Below are 20,748 nucleotides of genomic sequence, written 5' to 3' on the forward strand. Positions count from 1 at the left end.
GCAGAGATAGCAGTATGAGGATTTTCGACTGCAGTGGGTGTTGGTGGCCCTGAGTTGTTCAAGGGTCAACTATAATTCAAAGTTCATGGACTGATATTCAGGGTCTTCTGACTCCAGTCTTCCTTTTCCTGTCTTCTCTTTGGCTGTTCCCCTACATGAAGTTCCCAATTTTACCTGGAACAATTTATTTAATTTCCCATGGATATATCTTCCCTTAAATGTGTTCTCACTCTTAATCTGTCAATCCTTGAATTCCTTCATTGTCTGTATTTTTCTTCCTTTCTTTTTTTTTTTTTTGTTAAAAAGCTATTTTATCCGTTCTCTAGAACTCATGCCTTCGCCCTCCCCCCACCTCTTTTTCCCTCCCTCCTGCGAAGTCTTCCCTAACTCAGGTGGTTTGTTTCACTTTTCCCTGAACCCTCATTGACTTTGGGTCTTCCTTAACTATCAGTTCACTGTGCTTGTCTTCTAGCTAACTTTAATGTCTTGAATCAGTATCTGTGAATGGTACTCAGTTATGTGTTAAAAGATTCAACAATCATTTGGACTTTTCAAATGAGGTTAAAGTTCAGGGACTTTTAATTGTCTTGTAGGACCTAAACTTATAAATGCTGTCTACAAAGGACTATTCGATAGCTTATATTATTGGTCATCTTCAATGGGTACAATCTGCTGACATCAGATTTTGAGTCGATCAGTATCAGTTCATATATATTATAGATTGAATCAGTAAAGGTAAGGCTGATTAGGATTTTGGCTGCAATGATTAATAATTGCAGAGGAAGGAATTCATGTTTTCTGCATATTTAATCTTATTTTAATAGTAATATCCTCTCAGACTTTACTATGAAAAACTGTAAAAATATCTCCATGTAGAAGATAAGGTAGTATTGCACAGTGTTGTGTGATGCTTAAGATCATGGACTTTGAAATCTGCGTTTGGTTTGAGTATTATATGAGATGGTGTTGGTAAACTTCGTACAGTCCCTGACACATAGTAAGTGCTCTGTTAGCTATTATTGTTATTATTAGATTGTAGACTTTATTCTTAGTTTATGTAGTAATTTCAGGTTACATTGAATAAAAAAATGAAAGAAATAAAATATGGTTGATATTTTTGAGAAGTCTAGACAGATAAAAGTGGTAGATGGAGATTACTTCTTTTACCCTCTCTTGACACTGGTCTCCTAAATTTTGTTTCTCTTCAAAATCCTCTGCATCATTGTGATTACTAGAAATGAGAATGTAATCTATGTCACAAGCATTTTTGGCATAAAAGGAGAAATTGTAACTACTGGGCTTTTCTATCCTCATATTGACTATATAAGCTGAATCTCTAACATGAGCAGTATTGACATAGCCAGTTTGTGGCCAGCCAGTACTGTTCAGCAATACCAGGAAAGAATTTGACAAAGCACTTTGATAAATTACAGACCGTTTTGGCTTTTTACCCTCCATTGTACATCAGACTTGAGACTGACTCAGAATTAGATTTGGGGAGTTGGAAGAAGGTAAACACATGAGAAGAAATAGCCATCAGATTATAGAGTATATTCAAAAGAGAAGATTAAGAGTTTTGTGAATTATTAGAGAGACTTGTCTCAGAATCATTGTTTGGGAAGCCTTACCCATGAGAAAAAACTTGAACAAATAGCAGATATCTTCAGCAAGTAACCCTAAAGTCAATGGAAATGATGATGTAAATTGAAAAGATGTACAGTATATTAAAAAGGATTTAACAAGTATTTTTGGCTCCATACAAAGGGAGCCATATTTCATTACCATAGTATCAGGAAGGAGAGGACCAGTAGAGTAGGTAGAGATCCTAGCTAGGGAACTGAAGCAGTTATTCTATCAAAAAACAAAAGAACAAACAAACGAAAACCCCACAAAAACTGGATATGTGATTGAATACTGAGGACAACCTGGAGTCAAAGCCACTCGTAACTAAGTTTTTATTTCTAGTATGTGTATAGCCATTTCCACAATGTGTGTGGAGGAAGATCAGGTGTCAGTTAAAATTTTGATTTATCTACTCATTTAAAGAACAGTAGAATTATTGGCTATTTATTAATCATTTTTTCTGAAGTGAAGGATCTTTTTATAAATCACAAAGTAGCCCCTAGTCTGTAAGTTGTGCAGTAGATTTTTGCATATCATGTTTTAATGCATAAGTGGAATATACCTGATTTATAATTAGAAGGAAAAGACTATTTAAACTATAAAGAAATATAAATTTGCTTTTCTGTTGTTTTCCTCTAGCTCTAGATGTGTTTGTATATACCTGCTTCATGTTTTAGAAATAATGTGATGGCATGCTTTTTAAAAAAGTTAACATTTACTTTTTTACTTTCTTCATTTTTATATTTATTTCAGATCAATAAATGGACTGGGAAAAATTTTAGAAGCACAAAGATCAAGGTACTTTTCAAAGCCATGGCTAATATTAACAATATATAACTTTAGTTAATAATAAATAGTAAGTAATTGATAAGTATGTTTGATTATAATATAGGGGTGTGCATTTTAAAAAATGAGGCCAAAAATGTTTCAAATGCCCTTTGTAAATTACTTTGGCATATTTAGTTAATATATTTGCTTCTCCTTCTTGTAACTCAGACTACAGAGCCATGATTATTCTATATACCTGTGCTTTTGCTTTAATGAGGAAGAAGACATAGGACTTTGAACCACTCAAGGAAGTAACTAGTATAGAAATCTGAAAAGGTATACTAATAGGAATCTTATCTTAATGTAAGGTATGTAAATGGCTTTTTAATATTTTAAAAATATTCTTAGTGTTTCATAGTTACAAAAATAAACTGTCTTATAAAAATACATGGAACCTTTAGCTTGAAGTTCCTGATGCATTCGTTTTAAAATTTTGATTTTGATTTCCTATAGGTTCTTATCTTTTTAAAATTCTGTTCATACAGATACACATTACTTTATAAACTAGAGATGTTCTTAAAACCTCTGTAAAATGGATTTCTGTAGATTGAACTCTATTTTGCATTGAGTGCTATCACTATTTCAGAAAATTTCTGTACAGGGGCATTCTGTTAAGCTCATTTTTTAGCGAGAATGGCTCAGCAGCTGTGGACCCAGCAACTTGCAGCCAGCAGCTCTGAGGCTCACAGCTGGCAGTCCAGTGCCACCCAGTTCTTAATTCAGAGATTCTTTCCTTGGAAGTCCTGCAGAGGCCTTAGTTGAGTGGCTTGTCTGCTGTGGTAGAGATTAGAGGTGCTGACAGACTTCCCTAAGTGTTAGGCAGTAACAGCAGCAGCTGCTTATATGCATGTGAGCAGCTGGGGAATTAATTTGGTATGCATTCTCAGAAGCCACTCATCTGCTGGCGAGGTAGCAGAAGAATGCCCTTAGTGTTAAGTCTTCTACAAGCATACACCACATGTGCTCCCTGCATTTCAAATTCCAAAGTAGAAAATCTCTGATAACCTAACTCATACCATGCGCCTTTCCTCAGTATCTGTCTTCCTCCTGTTGCATTTTACCATTTTCTTTCTCTTTAAAACTTCTCCTCTTTATAAAATGGCACACAGACAACCACATAATGCTTAAATAACGTTTTTAAAAATCAGGTCCATAAATAGCTGTGGTTATGTTGTAATAGCATTTATTTGGTTTGTATTTACGAACATTGTAAATCAAATTTTTAAAGGCTCCAGGATTTATCTTGCTTAATTTTTCTTTTTGTTGATTATCATTTTGGACCTTTATGTCCTGCATAAAGGTTTCATCTTGAATAGTTTATTTGGTAACAATTCTGATGTTTATATAACATTTCTAATATTTAGTCTATTAATTACAGAAAAACATGCAGTGATTAAATTTTGTTACTTCAAATGGATGAATAAATAAGTGAATAATATCTCCTTTTTTATTCTGTTTCTTCAGTGTCTGGTGTTTTCCAGTGCATTTCTGAAATAGTACTTAAAATTTTTTTTTAATACCTTAAGCATTTTATGGATGGCAGCATTTACAGTACTAAAACTGACAATCATAAAACTGCAATAAACATATACAGAAAAGGCTTACCTTGAATATTTATGGAATGAGAATGATGTATTGTCTTATTGGTTAGACTTAAGTTGATTTGGAGGCAAAAGGAAGTTCTAATGGACTTCAAAAGTAGGAGTGGAATATTAGAAGTGCCATTCTTATCCTTTCCAGACTTCTTTTTTAATCTTGGAGATTTAGGTGGACTGAACAGAGGAAACCCAAAGTCCAGTTGATCAATAATAAGTTAATCAATTCGCAGTTTATTGAGCATTCCACTCGTTGCTAGGCATTTCATGGCATGTTGAGGATTTAAGCAATATATTACATAAAAATGCTGCCTTTACAGAGATTAGTCATTTGGAAGAGATGAGAAAATAGCAAAAGTAATTGATTAAATAGTATTAATTTAATAGGGATATTAAATTCACAGGATCCTATAAGAACAGAAAGATAGAGGAACAACTCTTCAACTCTTCTTGGTGAGGAGTCAGAAAATTTTGACTGCGAAGTTGATCATTGACCTTAGTCTTAAAGAATGAATAGGAGTTTTCCAGGTGGACAAGAGTAGCAGTGGCTTTCCAGGCATAAGGAAGATTTTGTATTCCAGAAACCTGTGAATATTTTAGAATGGCTAGAATGCATTGCATTATGTTGTGGAGAGAAAAAGAGGTATGACTGTAGAGATGGAGAACTTTCCACAGAGAGTCTTGAGTGCCATGACACATACTTTGGATTTTCGTCTGTAGGCAGCAAGGAATTAATGAAGGATTTTACAAGCAGTATGACTCTTGGGAGATGGATTGAGTATGGTGTTATTCTCCAAGCTAGGAAATACAGGAAGGAAGAGCAATTTGGGGTAGGCTGGTGATAGCAGTGGGTTTGGTAAAGGGGATTAGTTCAGTTTTGTAAACATTGAGTTTGAGATGCCACTGGGGAAGGCATTTGGAAATTTAGCTCTGGAGTTCAAGACTTAGTTTTGGATGGTATCAACAACTCATAGATCTGGGTTGTCTGGAGGTCCCAGTTTCTGAGACTAACTGAACTTTGAAAACATGACTATATCCCTGGAGTAAGAGCTGAACTCCCTTCCTCTTAGACAGCCAGAGCCATATTCCTTTATCATTCTCCTGTCCCTGGTCTTAGGCTACTTAAAGCAGTCTTTAGACCTAGAGAAAATTGAAAGCTCTGCATAAGGAGAAGAACTAGGTACTCCTGGCACAGATAGTTCAAGAGATGAGGTGAAAAGATGAACTTTGGAACTTTTTTCTTCCCCCTCTGTTTGCTTCATTCTGCCATTCAGTGTTTACATGATAGTAATAGCCTTTTTATTTTTATTTATTAATTTATCTTATGTATTAATTTGTTTTATTAATATCTGTATTAATGTTTTGGAAAAGATCTGATGTTTTTATCTCTGAAGGTGGAAATTAAATGAAATTGGATGCCATGGAAATTAGTCTTCTAGTCATATGCCTTGAATGAGTGAAGGAATTTATTTTTCATGGTGGCACTAGATTTGGGGAAAATCCATAGCAACTTTCATCTGGAACCTTAGACTTTTTCCTCTTTTCCTCTCCATTGAGAATCTGGTGAGATACAATGAGAGAACTTTGATATTTTAATATTCTCTGTAGAATTTAATCTGTACAGATCTATTGTTGATCTTGTCTATTTTGGAATTATCAAAAGAATCTGGGTATAAAGCAGAATTATTTCTAAATCTATGATAAATATTCTCAAGGACACTGTTGCAGTGAAAACTTTAGTCAATTTAGATTCTTGTGTTTCAGAACTATCTTTTGGTATTCACACAGTTGGCATGTGAAACTTTTTAAACTTTAAGCTATTTCTTAAAGTAAAGATGATGAACTTGGTGGAAACCTTCATTCATTTGTCACCTGTCAGTATAAATATTTGCTCAACTGTAATGGTGAAAAAGGAAGTATGTTTAGTGTTAAGGCTTTGGTCTCATAGGTAAATTGATATTCAAAAATTTCGTCATGGAACATTTACTTCTTTGCTTGATTATTTTCCTAATTCTGCTCATCTAGAATGTCCAGAATTTGAAATGTTGTTACAGTCTATTAACATAGAACTCTGGAGTGTTCTTCTTTTAATAAGACGGGAATTTGCCTGCCTTGTGCCAGGATAAACGTTCTTAATCTAACAGAGTATTGTTGCTAAAAGTACGAATATATGCAGACTATTGAGAATGAACAAAGCGGGCCCAGCTGGTCAGACCTAAGTTAAAGGGGGTGGCTTAGCTTACGTGTTTTCATATTTAAAAAATTTTTGAATTTGACAAAGTTTTGTTTTCTTTGTGAGAAAATTTATTCAATGTTTGGCAATTTCCTGGAGTCTAATTTTGAAACTTTGCTGTTGTTGTTTTCTGTAAACATTCCTTCATTGTAGCTTTGATATGGAGAAAGTGACTGTCTTTTACTATTTTATAGCCTGACATAAAAATTGGAACTGGGTCGCTAGTTTTTATAAATTTACTTTTATGTATTTAAACCAAACTTAAGTTTTGATATGATACTCTCTTCTAACTTCAATAACAGCTTTCCTAATAAGGCTTAATTACCGGTAAATAATTCTAAGGAATAACGTTTATTCAGATAGAGCACTAACTGGGAAGTTTCAGTCTCTGTGCAACCCCATCTGAAGGAAATAAAATCAAATCACATCCTTTGGCTGTAGATAACGGTCCTAGAGTGACTATTTATACATTGGTTATTTGACTCCTCATATTCTTATGATATTACCTGTTATGTCATGAAAGGGGGGAGGTGGAATGAAAGAAATTCCAGAGACATTGTACCTATACTACTATGGTATTTCCATTTGTTCATTTTACCTCACTTCATCTTTTGAGTAATAAACTGCTGCTTTTGAAAAGTTTCAGTTCTTTAATTGATTTTATTTTTTGCTATAAAAATGTATTCAAAAAGCTCAAATTTTCAAGATTGAAAAGATAGTTGAAAGTAAAATCAAACAAAAAACTATAGTTTATTGAAGCAATAACCAAGTAACTTCCTGCATTGGTCATATATGATTCATACAGTTTTTAAAATTTTAAGTGTAAATTCTATAAAAAAAAATTTACAACAGCTTTTTTTCCTTGCTTGTCATTTTTCTGTGTTTCCTAAAATAGTATATATGGATCAACCTTTATGTCTACATTTCTGGCAAAATAGAGATTTTTTTTCTTTATTAATTGAATATATTTCACAGAATTTCACACTGTTTGGTTTTCTTCCTTTCAGAGTTGATCTCTCGAATGTATTAGATCTTCATGCCTTTGACAGTCTCTCTGGAGTAAGGTATGTTTCCTGTATTTTGGACACTTTTATTGTAATGCACATTTCATTCCACAGTTACAGGAGTTACAGGAGTGATTTACAGACTTGCACTTTTGATTTATGCTTCCTGTCATTCCTCTGGCATACAAGACCATTCCTAATTTTTATATTCTTGAAGATACTGCTAACTGGATGTTTGGAAATCACATGCATTTTCCTACAGAAATTATAATGTAAATGGTAGTTAACTTTAGAGACTAATCATTAATATTTCCTTACCAACTGCTGTGTGTAATACTTTCTTTCTATGAGAAAATGCATGAAATACATAGAAAATTTTAGTTTGGGGTGTTCCCACAGATAACTGCTTTCCTCATAGTGATGGATCAGTTTCCTGCCTCCTTCCCCAGAGGGAATCCTTTTCATAAGGGAAAGAGTGAATCTTTCTTCTCTGGACATCAGTATTTTTTTTATAATGATCCTTAACCTTTTTTTTTTCCTAGATGACTCTTTTTAAAAAATATTTATTTATTTATTTTTTAGTAGACTTTATTTTTTTAGATTAGTTTCAGGTTTACAACAGAATTGAGCAGAAGAGACAAGAGTTCCGACATAGCCCTCACCACCCACATATACATACTCCCCTGCCTTCAGCATCCCTCATCAGTGTGGCATATTTGGTACAATCAATGAACCAACATGGACACATTATTATCAGCCAAAGTCCATAGTTTACAGTAGGGTTCACTTTTGATATTGTTCATTCTATGGACCATTTTTAAGTATTCAGTTCAGAAGTGTTAAGTATATCCACATTGTTTGTAATGGCATTATCTATAGAAGCTTTTCATCTTAGAAAACTGAAACTCTGTACCTGTTATATGACAATTCCCTGTTCTCCCCTCCCTGCAGCCCCTGATAACCACCATTCTATTATCTGTTTCTAAGAATTTGACTACTTCAGATACCTGAAATAAGTGAAATTGTACAGTAGTTGTCTTGTGACTGGCTTATTTCACTTAGTCCTCAAGGCATCCATTTTGTAGCATGTGACAAGATTTTCTTCCTTTTTAAAGGCTAAGTAATATTCCTGTGTGTGTGTACACATCACTTTTTATTTATTCATTTATTGATGGACATTCGGGTTACTTCTACCTCTTGGCTGTTGTGAATAATGCTGCCCTGAACATGGGTTGGATGTGCAGATATTTCTTTGAGATCTTACTTTATTTTGGATATATGCCCAGAAGTGAGATTGCTGGATCATTTGGTAGTTCTATTTTTAGTATGTTGAGGAATCACCATATTGTTTTCCATAGCAGCTGCACCATTTTACATTCCCACAAACAGTGCACGAGTGTTCCATTTTTTCCACATCTTTGTCAACACTTGTTATTTTCTGTTGTTTTTGGTAGTAACTATCCCATTGAGTGTAAGGTGATAGCTCTTTGTGGTTTTGACTTGCATCTCTCTAATGATTCCATACTGATTTTCATTTGCTTCTTGGCCAGTTGTGTATTATCTTTGGAGAAATGTCTATTCAAGTACTTTACCATTCTTTAGTTGTATTATTTGTTTGTTGTTGTTGTGGCTGAGTTATAGGTGTTCTTAAACATTCTAGGTATTAACCCCTCATCAGATACATGATTTGCAAGTATTTTCTCTTATTTCCTCTGATGTAATGAGCCATAGAACCCTTACGTGAGAGGTATGTTATCTATACTTGGAGGAAAGGAAAGTCCTTATCTCTGAAGACAAAGGGACACACAGAGGAATCTGAAAGCACTAGCCTTGCTGAGTTTCCTCTGGTTTACTATGCTCAGCTCATACTCTGTGCTATCATATCCTTCCAAGGCTTTCTACTCTTCATCAATCTAGCATAAACACACTCAGGTTTAACTGTTTCTTTAGGTCTTCACTTCCCTATGAAGGCTCCTTTGTCAAATAAAACCGTTATTAAATAAATTTCTCTTATTAATCTTTTGTTAGTCTAATTTTGAGACCCACGCAGGGACTTAAGAGGGTAGAGGAAAACTTCTTCCCTGTGGGAGTTGTAGGTAGTCATTGTCCAACAACATTCAATGTTGAACATAGGGAAAGAACATGTAATTTTTCAAACATTTTCTAAGGTGATCTCAGTTCCACACTTGCTGAAGAACAGCTCTAATGCATTAGTGACACTGGAAGAAGTAGCTATTGAATGTGATGCCCCTGCTAGAAATCACATAAGGCCTTTGCATAACATTTCACTGTGCTTAGATGCTTAACAAGAGAATCCTTTCCTGAGCAACCAGCTGGGAGGGATTTAATTTGACACTTTCCTACAAGGACCCCCAAGTGAGACTCATTTGCTCCAACAGTTCCTACAAGTCTTTTCTCTTTCCTACACTTGCTGTTACTAATTTACCCCTCACTGTTCTTCAAGGCAAAACATCTGCAAGGTTTTAAGTCCTTTTCTTTCTCCTGACCTACCCCCATCAGTCTCTAAAGGTATGCTGCAGTGGTTATGGTTATAGTTTGTTATGCCATATTGATCTTTTTGCTCTTTTCAGATCAGTACATTGTATTTTTAAGATTCTGACTTTGTTTTCTCTCAACCACTGGTAACTGACTATATAGAAGGCTTCCATTTATGAAAACTGTTTGTTTTTTCAAAGGTAGACACGTTCAAGGAAAAACATTGATAAAGGAAATATTTACCCTTCTAACTTTCTTTATGTTCCAGCATTATTTTCATATGAGGAAGCAAGGGGAGATTTGATGAAATTCTGAGCAACTGTAAAATGCTTATGTATATTTTCCTAGGCCTGTATTAGAGTTATTGGAAATAAAAAGAAATCTACTGACATATATAACCACACCAAATAGTGTTGCTAAAAATTAGTTTTTCTCTGTATTGTGTGTATATGCATGTATGTGAATGTATGTACATTTTTAAGAAAAGTTTAAACAATCTGCCAGTGTTTCTCCACTAGACTATGTAAACAGCATGTAAAAGTGGTACTATGTAATAGATTCAGTTGTGGAAACTCTTTCTTAGTTAGCTTTGTCTCTCGAAGTAATATATAAGGTTAAGTCAGAATTGTATTGAATTCTGAATTTCTAATCAGTTATTCTTAGTTTGCAGAAAAAACTTCAACATGTGCCAGCAACACCACCTCACCTTGATCAGGTAAAATACATCTTTAAAATGTTTTTAAGGTAACTCTTTAACTAAATTGGTTCTGTTTAGGATTGTCTTATTAGAATTGTTTTTTAAAAAGTATTTGTGAACTGCTTTGAGAGTTTTTAGAATTTAAATGCTTTTGAGGTCATCTAATCTGGTTTCTTAATGCATAATAGGGATTCATCAAACCAGAATTATTTAGAATCTTAGAAAATCATGCCTTTTAGCGTTTCCATTCTACAGGTTAGTCAACATATTTTGATTAGTTCTTCTGGTGGGAATTACTGCATAAAAACAGCCTAGGGGTTCTATTTGCAGCCTGTTTTTTAAAACTGAAGTATAGTTGATGTACAATATTATATAAGTTACAGGTGTACAATATAGTGATTCACAGATTTTAAAGGTTATACTTCATTTATAGTTATTGTAAAATATTGGCTGTAGTCCCCATGTGTTGTACAATATGTCTTTGTAGCATATTTTATACGTAAGAGTTTGAGCCTCTTAATCCCCTATATGTAGCCTATTTTTTAACTAAAAGTCTGATATAAGCATCCATGGCTTATTTAATAAAAATTGACTTTGAGTTTCAGCTTCAGATAGCACGGTAAGTTTGAACTCCTTAAAGTGTTTTAAAAACTATAATTCCTGAGGTAAACATTGAAGATGCTAGGAACAAAGAAAGTATATTTTCACTGTACCCATCTTTCTTTTAAGCAAGTCATGATGGTAGAGCTTATGGGTAACTTCTTTCTTCCATTTAAACACTAGAAGAAGGGAGCATGTGAGTGAGCAGTGTGTATAGCATTTTCTTCTCTATCTTGAAACTATCACTTATTTTTTGAATCATTAATTATAATAGGGCCAACATATCATATTCATTTGTCTTCATTCTGGCTCATATTTATGGGGGAGCTATACTACCATGTTTGTAGCATTTTTCTCTTAGAAACCTATCTTAATAGAATATTCATCTTCAGTTATCTATATTACTTATTTCATTGAAGTATAATTGACCTACAATATTATTATAGAACACAGTATTATTAGTTTTAGGTGTAGAACATAGTGATTTCAATATTTTTATACATTACAAAATGGTCACCATAAGGCTAGTTACCATCTGTCACCATAGAAAATTACTGCAATATTGTCAACTAAATTCCCTATGCTGTAGGTTACACTCCTGTGTCTTATTTATTTTACAACTGAAAGTTTGTACCTCTTAGTCCCCTTCACCTATTTGCTCATCCCCCTGCCCCTTCCCCTTTGGCAACCACCAGTTTGTTCTCTGTTACCTAAGTCTGTTTCTTTTTTGTTATGTTTGTTCATTTATTTTCCTTTTTAGATTCCACATATAGGTAAAATCATATGGTATTTTTCTTTCTATGTCTGATTTATTTTACTTAGCATAATACCTTCTAGGCCCACCATGCTGTCACAAATGGCAAGATTTCAGTCTTTTCATGGCTGAGTAATATTCCACTGTGAAAGTCCACAATGGAATATTACTCGGCCATAAAAACATATCTTCTTTATCCATTCATCTATTGATAGACACATAGGCTTCCATATCTTGGTTATTATAAATAAATGATGCTTCATTGAACATCGAGGGGCATATATTTTTTCAAATTAGTGTTTTCATTTTCTTTGGATAAATACCCAGAAGTGGAATTGGTGGATTGTATGATAGTTCTATTTTTAATTTTTTGAGGAACCTCCATACTGTTTTCCATAGTGGCTATACTAATTTTCATTCCCACCAACAGTGCATGAGGGTTCCCTTTTCTCCACATCTTCACCAACACTTGTTATTCATTGTCTTTTTTGAGAATAGTCATTCTGACAGATGTGAAGTAATTATCTCACTGTGGTTTTGATTTGCATTTCCTTGATGATTAGTGATGTTTCATGTATCTTTTGGCCATCTTCATGTCTTCCTTAGAAAAATGTCTGTTCAGGTCTTCTGCCTGTTTTCAATCAGTTTGGGTTGTTGTTGGGTTTTTGTTTTTGTTTTTGTTTTGGATGTTGAGTTGTATGACTTTTTAATGTATTTTGGATATTAATCATGTGTCAGACATATCAATTACAAATATCTTCTCCCATTCAGTAGGTTGCCTTTTTGTTTTGTTGATGGTTTCCTTTGCTGTGCAAAAGCTGTGTAGTTTGATGTAGTCTCATTTGTTTATTTTTGCTTTTGTTGCTCTTGCCTGAGGAGCCAGATCCAAAGAAATACTGATGAGACCTATGTCAAAGAGCATAGTGCCTCTGTTTTCTTCTAGGAGTTTTATAGTTTCAGTTCTTACATTTAAGTCTTTAATCCATTGGGAGTTTATTTTTGTGCATGTCATGAGAAAATGGTCTAGTTACATTCTTTTGCGTCTAGCTCTCCTGTTGTCCCAGCACTGTTTATGGAAGAGACTGTCTTTTCCCTGTTGTATATTCTTGCCTCCTTTGTCATAGATTAATTTACCATATGAGTGTGGGTTTATTTCTGGGCTCTTTATTCTGTTTTGTTGATCTGTGTGTGTGTTTTTGTGCCAATACCATACTGTTTTGATTTCTACAGCTTTATATTATAGTTTGAAATCAGGCAGTGTGATACCTCCATCTTTGTTCTTCTTTCTCAAGATTTGGCTATTTGGGTCTTTTGTGGTTCTATATAAATTTTAGGATTATTTGTTCTAGTTTTGTGAAAAATGCCATAGGTGTTTTGTTAGGGATTGCATAGAATCTGTAAATTGCTTTCAGTAATATGGACATTTTAACAATATTCTTCCAACCCATGAAAACATACATCTTATTTATTGAGTGAATAAGAGAAGTACCAGTCCCTGGAGGTAGGATTTTTGAGAAAAATCAACTGTTTTTGATACTCAGTGTTAGTCATAAAGATGAACTTGAAGCACATCACATTCTTATCTTCTGGGTGATGAAGAATATGTAGTATTTGCTTTCAAGAACCTTTATAAAAGCCAGTCTCTGCACCCATAATATACTGAATGTACCCCTATTGTGGCATTTATAATGCCTTGTAGTTTGAGTTGAAATGCTTTTCCCTTATGGTAGTCTATAAATTCCTAAATATAAATTCCTCATTGCTTAACACAGGATGTGGTATATGGTAGGTTCTCAGTAAATATTTGTTATAAGAATGAAAAGCTGCGGGGTGTACATCAGAGTCATTTGTGGCTTTTTAAAAACTATTGGACCCTCAGTGGTCCCCACCCTTCACATCTCCAGGAGTGGACCTTGGGTATGTGCAAATTAATGTGTATGTATATTTTTAACATTTAATATATACATTTTCAAAGATATACAAAAGTAGAGAGAATATTGAAGTGAATACCCTGTGCAGATGACCTAGTTGCAATGGCTTTTAATATTTTGCTGATTTTAGTATATCTATCTTCCTAACATTTCTTTTGCTAGAGCATTAGAAAAAACTTTTTAGTAGAAAATTTCAAACGTAAAATTTGTATAGTATGATGAACCTGCAAGTACCCATCAGCTTTCTGAAACCAAAGGTGACATTATGTTATTCTCATCTCTAGGAACTTTTCTCCCCTTGGCACTTGTTTGGTCAGAGATAAACCGAATCTCTCATTTGTGTTTATTTTTCCTAGAGAACATTATTCCTGGCTCTGGGTAGTTGATTTTTTTCTAGGCCTCATCTCCCTGAATTTATAAAATGGAAATAATTCCCTTTATTCCACAGGATTGTTGTCATGAGGAAATGAGAAGGTGAGATGACGTGACCCAGGCAAAAGTACCTTCCTCAGTACATGGTTGATACACTGTCTTTGTTACCTTCCCTTTTTAGTGCTGAGAATCCTGGAAAGAATGTATTAAAGAGGGAACCATTTCATAAGAGTTTCTCTGTGTAAATACTAACCATTGATCAACTTTACAGAATATAGAACATGGAGTTGCAGATACCAAAAATCAGCAAATATGATGAAAAGGATATACTTAATATAGTTAAGGCAACATAAATTTCCATGAATGTTTCCTTACTTTTCATCTTAAAACTTGTAATTAAAAAATATGTTGAATATTACTATAAAAATCATTATTGATTATCTCTTGATTTACAGAGTATTGTTACAGTCACATTTGAAGTACCAGGAAATGCAAAGGAAGAAAGTCTAAATGTATATATTCAGGTGAGTGCAGTTTTTAACTGATTAATGATTTATCAGTTGTTTTGCCACATAGCTGTTCCTATTAGCAGTAGTTGAAATCTTAATAAAATATGTCACTTGATACAGAATCTCCTGTGGGAAAAGAATGTGAGAAACAGGGATGACGACTGCATGGAGGTCATACGACTAAAGGTGCGGTACACAGCTTACAGTTTTAAACTTTTGGACAAACTCCCTTTCTTGGCTGTTTCATAAAATCAGATGTAGTTTTAAACACAAGCACTAGTTTTAGTACAAATGACCTTTATCTGTTTTCGTTTTTCCTTATGTCCATTGCTGGAAAAAAAGCTTTGGAAGTCATTGCATAAAGCATGATTTATTTGCACAGCTTCACTGAATGTTGCAGCTAAAACAACCTGTGTGCTTTGAAATGCGATCCCTGCTTTCTACTCCCAGGTGCTCCAAGCAGTAATCTGGCCAGTGAGTTTAACTTGTTGAAGCTCTCCTCCCCTTGGCACACTGCTTGATCAGTCAGAGAAAACTGAACATTTTCTCGTGTTGATTTTTCTGAGAGAGCTTCATTAACAGAGGAATAATAGAAATCTTCCTGCAACTGAACCTTACGCTTCTTGATGCACTTAGCAAACACTAAACATTTGTTATACTGTGAAACAAAGTTACAAAGGACTAGAATTCTTGCTGTGTTTGGAAACCCATTCATATTCTTGACATTTGAGTATTTATGTCACAAAAGGTGTTTTTTTCCCAGGGAGCAGTGTGTTCTAGGCTGTGTGCTTAACCAGTCAGCAGTCATTTGTGTGTCTTCTCTTGTGGTTCCAGAAGTGTGCAAAAGGTTTTATTATTACTGTTTTTTATCATTATTGTTATTAACTGGATTCTCCAGTTAGCAGCCAACTTCCTGGGTCATTAGAATGACAGTTTCTAGGTGTAGATTTCTTTACTTCCTGTGCTAGCACTACCTGGGATTGGTGCTGAAGAGCAACACAGGTGAATCCCAGTCTGTGCCCACATTATTCCCACCAGAAAGAACTAAGCCAGATCCTGCTGCTTTATGACTGTATCCTCATGTGCATTCTGTGATCTTAATTGAAAGATCATGTTTCATTCTATGACTGCTTTTGTCCCCTAGTACTGAAGTGGAGTGGTTACCTAGAATAGCAGCCGTTTGGGTGTTTATACTAACACCACCAGCAGTTCTCTGTACAGAGTTCAGTGGCTCATCCTGCACTATCCTAGTTTGAATTTTGTCCTTAGATATGTGATAGGTTTTCTGCAGTTTTCCTCCTTGAATATTCTTTTGGCCTTCAGCTCATCACAGCAACACTGGGGCATCTGAGGCAACATGGTCTTTCTCTTCATAGACTTCCTTCTCTTCGCTGTTGCAAAGTATTAGTCTTATAATAATGAACATGTTTAAATTGTTAACTTTAATAACAGCTGACACTTCAAAGTTTTTTTTTCATCTTTCATAAGACTTGAAAAATTTTGTTTTGTTTTTGTTTATTGAAGTATAGTCAATGCTGTGTTAGTTTCTGGTGTACAGCATAGTGATTCAGCTATATATTCTTTTTCATTATAGGTTATACAAGCTATTAAGTATAGTTTCCTGTGCTATACAGCAGGACCTTGTTGTTAACTAAAGTCTTTATACAAATATAAAATTGATGCTTAGGTAATTCTTTCTGAGGAGTTTGTTATTTCACGTTAAAACTCAAATTTAAAAAGCAGAGGACAAAACTCGGCATGAGAAAAGAAAACTAGAAGAACATTCACCCAAAATACGTGAATACACCAAAAATACACAAAAATTGTGTGGTAGAAATGACAGAGATGTGTCTCTTACTATTTTTCAATATATGTATTATTTTTATAATATATATAACAAACATTATTTCAGAGAAATTATTTCATTCCAATAGGAGCTAGTTTGTCAGATAATTTGTTCCTTATTTCTGCAAATCAATATAAAACAAATTTTATTCAGGTAAATGTTTTTCTTTTCCTTTTTTCATTATTATCTACTCCATTTATTGCAACCTATTCAAAAACAAATTATCACCAAAATTATTTAACTTCTCACATTTTCCCACTAAAACTGTGAAACAAGTATAAAATCCCTAAAAGTAGAATAGGCAGTTGAATTTGATACATAACTTGTTTTATCATTTGTTGTTTTGATTTTTTTTGTTGTGAAAACACTGAATAAACATCTTAGTATGTGTATTAACTTTATCATTGGAAATAGTAAATCATTTAAAAAAATCCATGCGCACAGCAACCTTTGTAAAAATTGGAGGCTTTAGGAAACTCTTTGATGCACAAATAACTGAAATTAAGTAAATTTTAACAGTATCTTCTTCATGAGTTTGTATTTTAAAAAAGAATAGGAATAATGAATCCATTAACATTGATCCTCGATTTCTGCATTTAAATTCAAACTGAGGCCAATTGGTCATTCTCTGAGCAGGGGCTGGTGTCGATCAAAGACAAACCACAGCAAGTGATTGTCCAAGGTGTCCATGAGCTGTATGATCTGGAGGAGACTCCAGTGAGCTGGAAAGACGACACTGAGAGAACAAATCGATTGGTTCTTATTGGTAGGTGACAAGCAATTAAATTTCTAAAGCAAAGTAAAAGATATATTTGAAACAGATATGATGTGCTCCTTAAGCAGTTTTAGCCTATCTGAACCACTTTTGTAAATCCAGATAAGCTTCTGGTTAATGTATTTGTCTTAATTATGTGATAACACATTCATAAGAATTCATTAAGCCTTTTACTCTTCTTCAAATAACTTTAGAAAAGTGATTAATCCAAATGCCAATTTGGTTCTAAGGGAAAGTTAAGGAAGGAATCTCTAATTGTTATTGTTTTTGTAAATTTCTGAAAATCATGAAGCATTTAATGATCTGGACTTGATAGGTAAACTGTGTTATTTTAATAAGCATAATATAATCATACCATATTTTGTTTCTGTTTACAGGCAGGAATTTAGATAAAGATATCCTTAAACAACTATTTATAGCTACTGTGGCTGAAACAGAAAAATGGTGGACAACACATTTCAAAGAAGATCAAGTTTGTCCATAACACTAGAAGCGTTATCAAAAGGATTGGATGATAAAATTGGAAATAAGTTTCCTACTAGATATATTTCCTACTAGATGTAGGTGTCTGTTCTTTGCATTACTTCTCTTATGAATTTCAGTGTACTTTAAAATAGTATTTATTTTATAGAATACATAAAATATAGCAAATCAGTATTGTAAAACATTTGACATTCACACAATAAAGTATCCTCTGAAGTTTGTGTGTGTGTGTGTGCACGTGTGTGTGTTTGTGTAGACAGATGATTCACCAAAATGTCTCTCAGAATTGGCTTTGGAGTTTACATAGGCTGAATTTCTCACCCATGGAAGTTATTTATAATAATGATGATGAAACTTACTTCAACATTGTCATTTTCCCTTAGAACTTCAGCTGGTTGCATGGATGTAATTTTATTGTTAGTAACAAAAAATTTTTAAAAACAAATAATGTCACCATTTTTTACTGAAGGTAGTAAAAGTTTTATTGTAAGTACAGACTTAGAAGTGGAAGAAACCTAAGTCAAAGAAATTAACTGAAACCATCTCTTAATCAAATTCTAAGCCTTACTGGTGGTAGTCAGTGCAATGGAATTTCAACCATTCACTTTGTAATCTATTTCAAAGATTTCAGTTACAGACCTTTTAATTTTAGAGTAGATTTTACTACTGGTATTACATTCATCTTGGTATTTTTGAACTTCTTTAATTTTCAATGTAAGCTAAAAGTGACAAGATACAGAACTTCAGATGTAACTGCAGGTAATTTTTGATGATTTAAGAATCTTTATATAAATGGTGTGTAAGTATACAATGGGTTACTTTTCTCCCATTCCTACTACAGGCCAGGTCAGCATAACTATATTCAGATTGTAAGAGAAGAAAGGATTGGCTGGAATTTAAGGATGATCTTTCCCAAACTAATGGTCGTTGAATATCAGAAGGCTGTCAAAATGACTTTTGGAACATTTTTTCAGAATTTTAAATAAAAGATTTACATCTGCGTATCTTGAGTGGTTGCATTGGTTGGAGGCAGGCTAACTGATTAGATTATCTGTCTCCCTTCCCCTGCATTCTGTACCTTTTTCATATAACTTCTCTATTTATCCATTTGCCTCCTGAATCTATTCTCTTAATTCGTGGTTGAGAGAATACACTTATTTTGTGGCAGTAAATTGCTCAGTGGAAAGTCAGCTGATTTTTGAGTCAGATCTGGGCTTTAATTCCAGCTCTGCTGCTTCTTGGCTGTATAATCTTGGGTCAAATATTTTATCTGAGATTAGTTTTCTTATTTTTAAAGTGGACAGTGATAATATGAAACATTCAATGTTGTGGTGAAGGTTAAATAGATTTGTGATGCACCCAGCTTAGCTTCTGGCCCACAACAGAGCATAGATAAATATTTTCTTCTTGCTAACAATTTAAAGTTTATAATTAATGTAGTCATGGTAATATTTCATAATGTTCATTGACAAATAATAATTATTTAGATTCATCTGTCCTAGACCATGAGAAATGGCTTATAATTAATTGTCTTATTGTAGGAGAAATGTTTGAGGTAACATTAATCTAAACTCTTAAACATCTGTGTTTATTAAACTCATAAATATGTTTTTTCTTTAAAATATATTAATCTTTAAGTATCTTTCATTGCATAAGTATTGCATGAATACATTTGTGTTGTAAAAATGCCAGCATTACAGATGAAGTCAATCTCCCCTGACCTTTCTCCTTCAGTCACTGTCACTTCTTCAGGGTAAGCCGTGTTGTCAGTTTAATGTCTATCCTTTTAGACATTTCTTTTCACTTACACATATTATGGTTTATTTTGTTTCCCAAAGTGAATTATTTTCCAATAGTAAAGCTATAGTTTAAGGTATTTCTTTAGGAAGCTTACGAACTTGCCATAAATGTCCTCAAGGAAAGGTTTTATTTTTATGTGTGTTTTAAATAAAACATTATTCTTTATATATTGTAATACAACTTGCTTAAAAAAAAAACTATTCGATTTTTCCATGATAGTGCATATAAATGTCTTTAACTGCAACACAGAAATTCATAGTGTAACATAGAATACATTTCTTTAAAAAAAACGTTTTTTGAGAGCTTTCAGGTTTGCCCAGTATTACTGATGGGGCTGAAACTACACATGACAGTTTAAGGCCAGGTTTTACTGCTTACATTCTAGTGGAGGGACATAGAAAAATGAGAAAAAATGAGGTACCTGAAGAAGGCTGATAAAAATCAAGACCATCTTTAGAGTGAGTGGGCACTTCCCTGAGGAGGGGTGGCTTTTTTTTTCTTTTGTGCCCTGTTTCAGAACTTTTGATAAATCCCAATGTCACAAAGATTTTTCCTATGTTTTCTTTTAGGAACTTAATTTTAGCTCTTAAAACTTAGCTTCACAATCCATTTCAAGTTAAATGTTCCATCATTACTTGTTGAAAACTCCTTTCATCTTTGAATTACATCTTGCGCTATTGCTGAAAAATCACTTGCTCTGTGTGTGTGTGTGTGTGTGTGTGTGTGTGTGTGTGTTTTCATGGACAATATTTTGATTCATTGAGTTATATGGTGTCCTTACTCCACCACTACACTGTCCTGATAACCATAGCCTTTGAGTAAGTCTTGAAATTAGGTAATGTAAATTTTCCAATCTTGATCTTTTTTAGAGTTGTTTTAGCTATTCTAGATTTTTTGGTTTTCAATATAAATCTTATGATTAACTTGTCAGTGTCTTCAAAAAGCCTGCTAGGATTTTAACTGGGGTTGCACTGAATCTATAGTACAATTTGGGGAGAGTTGTCATTTAAAAAAAAAATTCTTACTGAGATGACATTAGTTAATAACATTATGTCTCAGGTGTACAACATTCTAGTTTTACTTCTGTATACACTACAGTGTGCACCACCAAAAATTTAGTTTCCATCCTTCACCATGCAGTTGATTAGCTTCCTCCATTTTGCCCTCATCTCCCTCCTTCCCCTCTGGTAATCTCTGCTCTG

The 20,748-nt window shown here is 33.8% G+C and overlaps 1 protein-coding gene across 1 annotated transcript in view; it reads left to right on the forward strand.

The window, feature by feature from the left end:
• Positions 1-18,750, forward strand: part of LOC102518598 (COBW domain containing 1-like) — a 39,010-nt gene extending 20,260 nt beyond the window's left edge. Inside the window, 7 exon segments of the mRNA XM_014556616.2 lie at positions 2,377-2,421; positions 7,287-7,343; positions 10,443-10,494; positions 14,589-14,657; positions 14,763-14,828; positions 17,125-17,254; positions 17,641-18,750. Coding sequence (XP_014412102.2) covers positions 2,377-2,421; positions 7,287-7,343; positions 10,443-10,494; positions 14,589-14,657; positions 14,763-14,828; positions 17,125-17,254; positions 17,641-17,747 — 526 coding nt within the window. The 3' untranslated portion in view covers positions 17,748-18,750.
• The last annotated feature ends 1,998 nt before the right edge of the window (positions 18,751-20,748 follow it).

The sequence above is a fragment of the Camelus ferus genome, chromosome 4 (genome assembly GCF_009834535.1).
Source record: "Camelus ferus isolate YT-003-E chromosome 4, BCGSAC_Cfer_1.0, whole genome shotgun sequence".
NCBI classification, from domain to species: Eukaryota; Metazoa; Chordata; class Mammalia; order Artiodactyla; family Camelidae; genus Camelus; species Camelus ferus.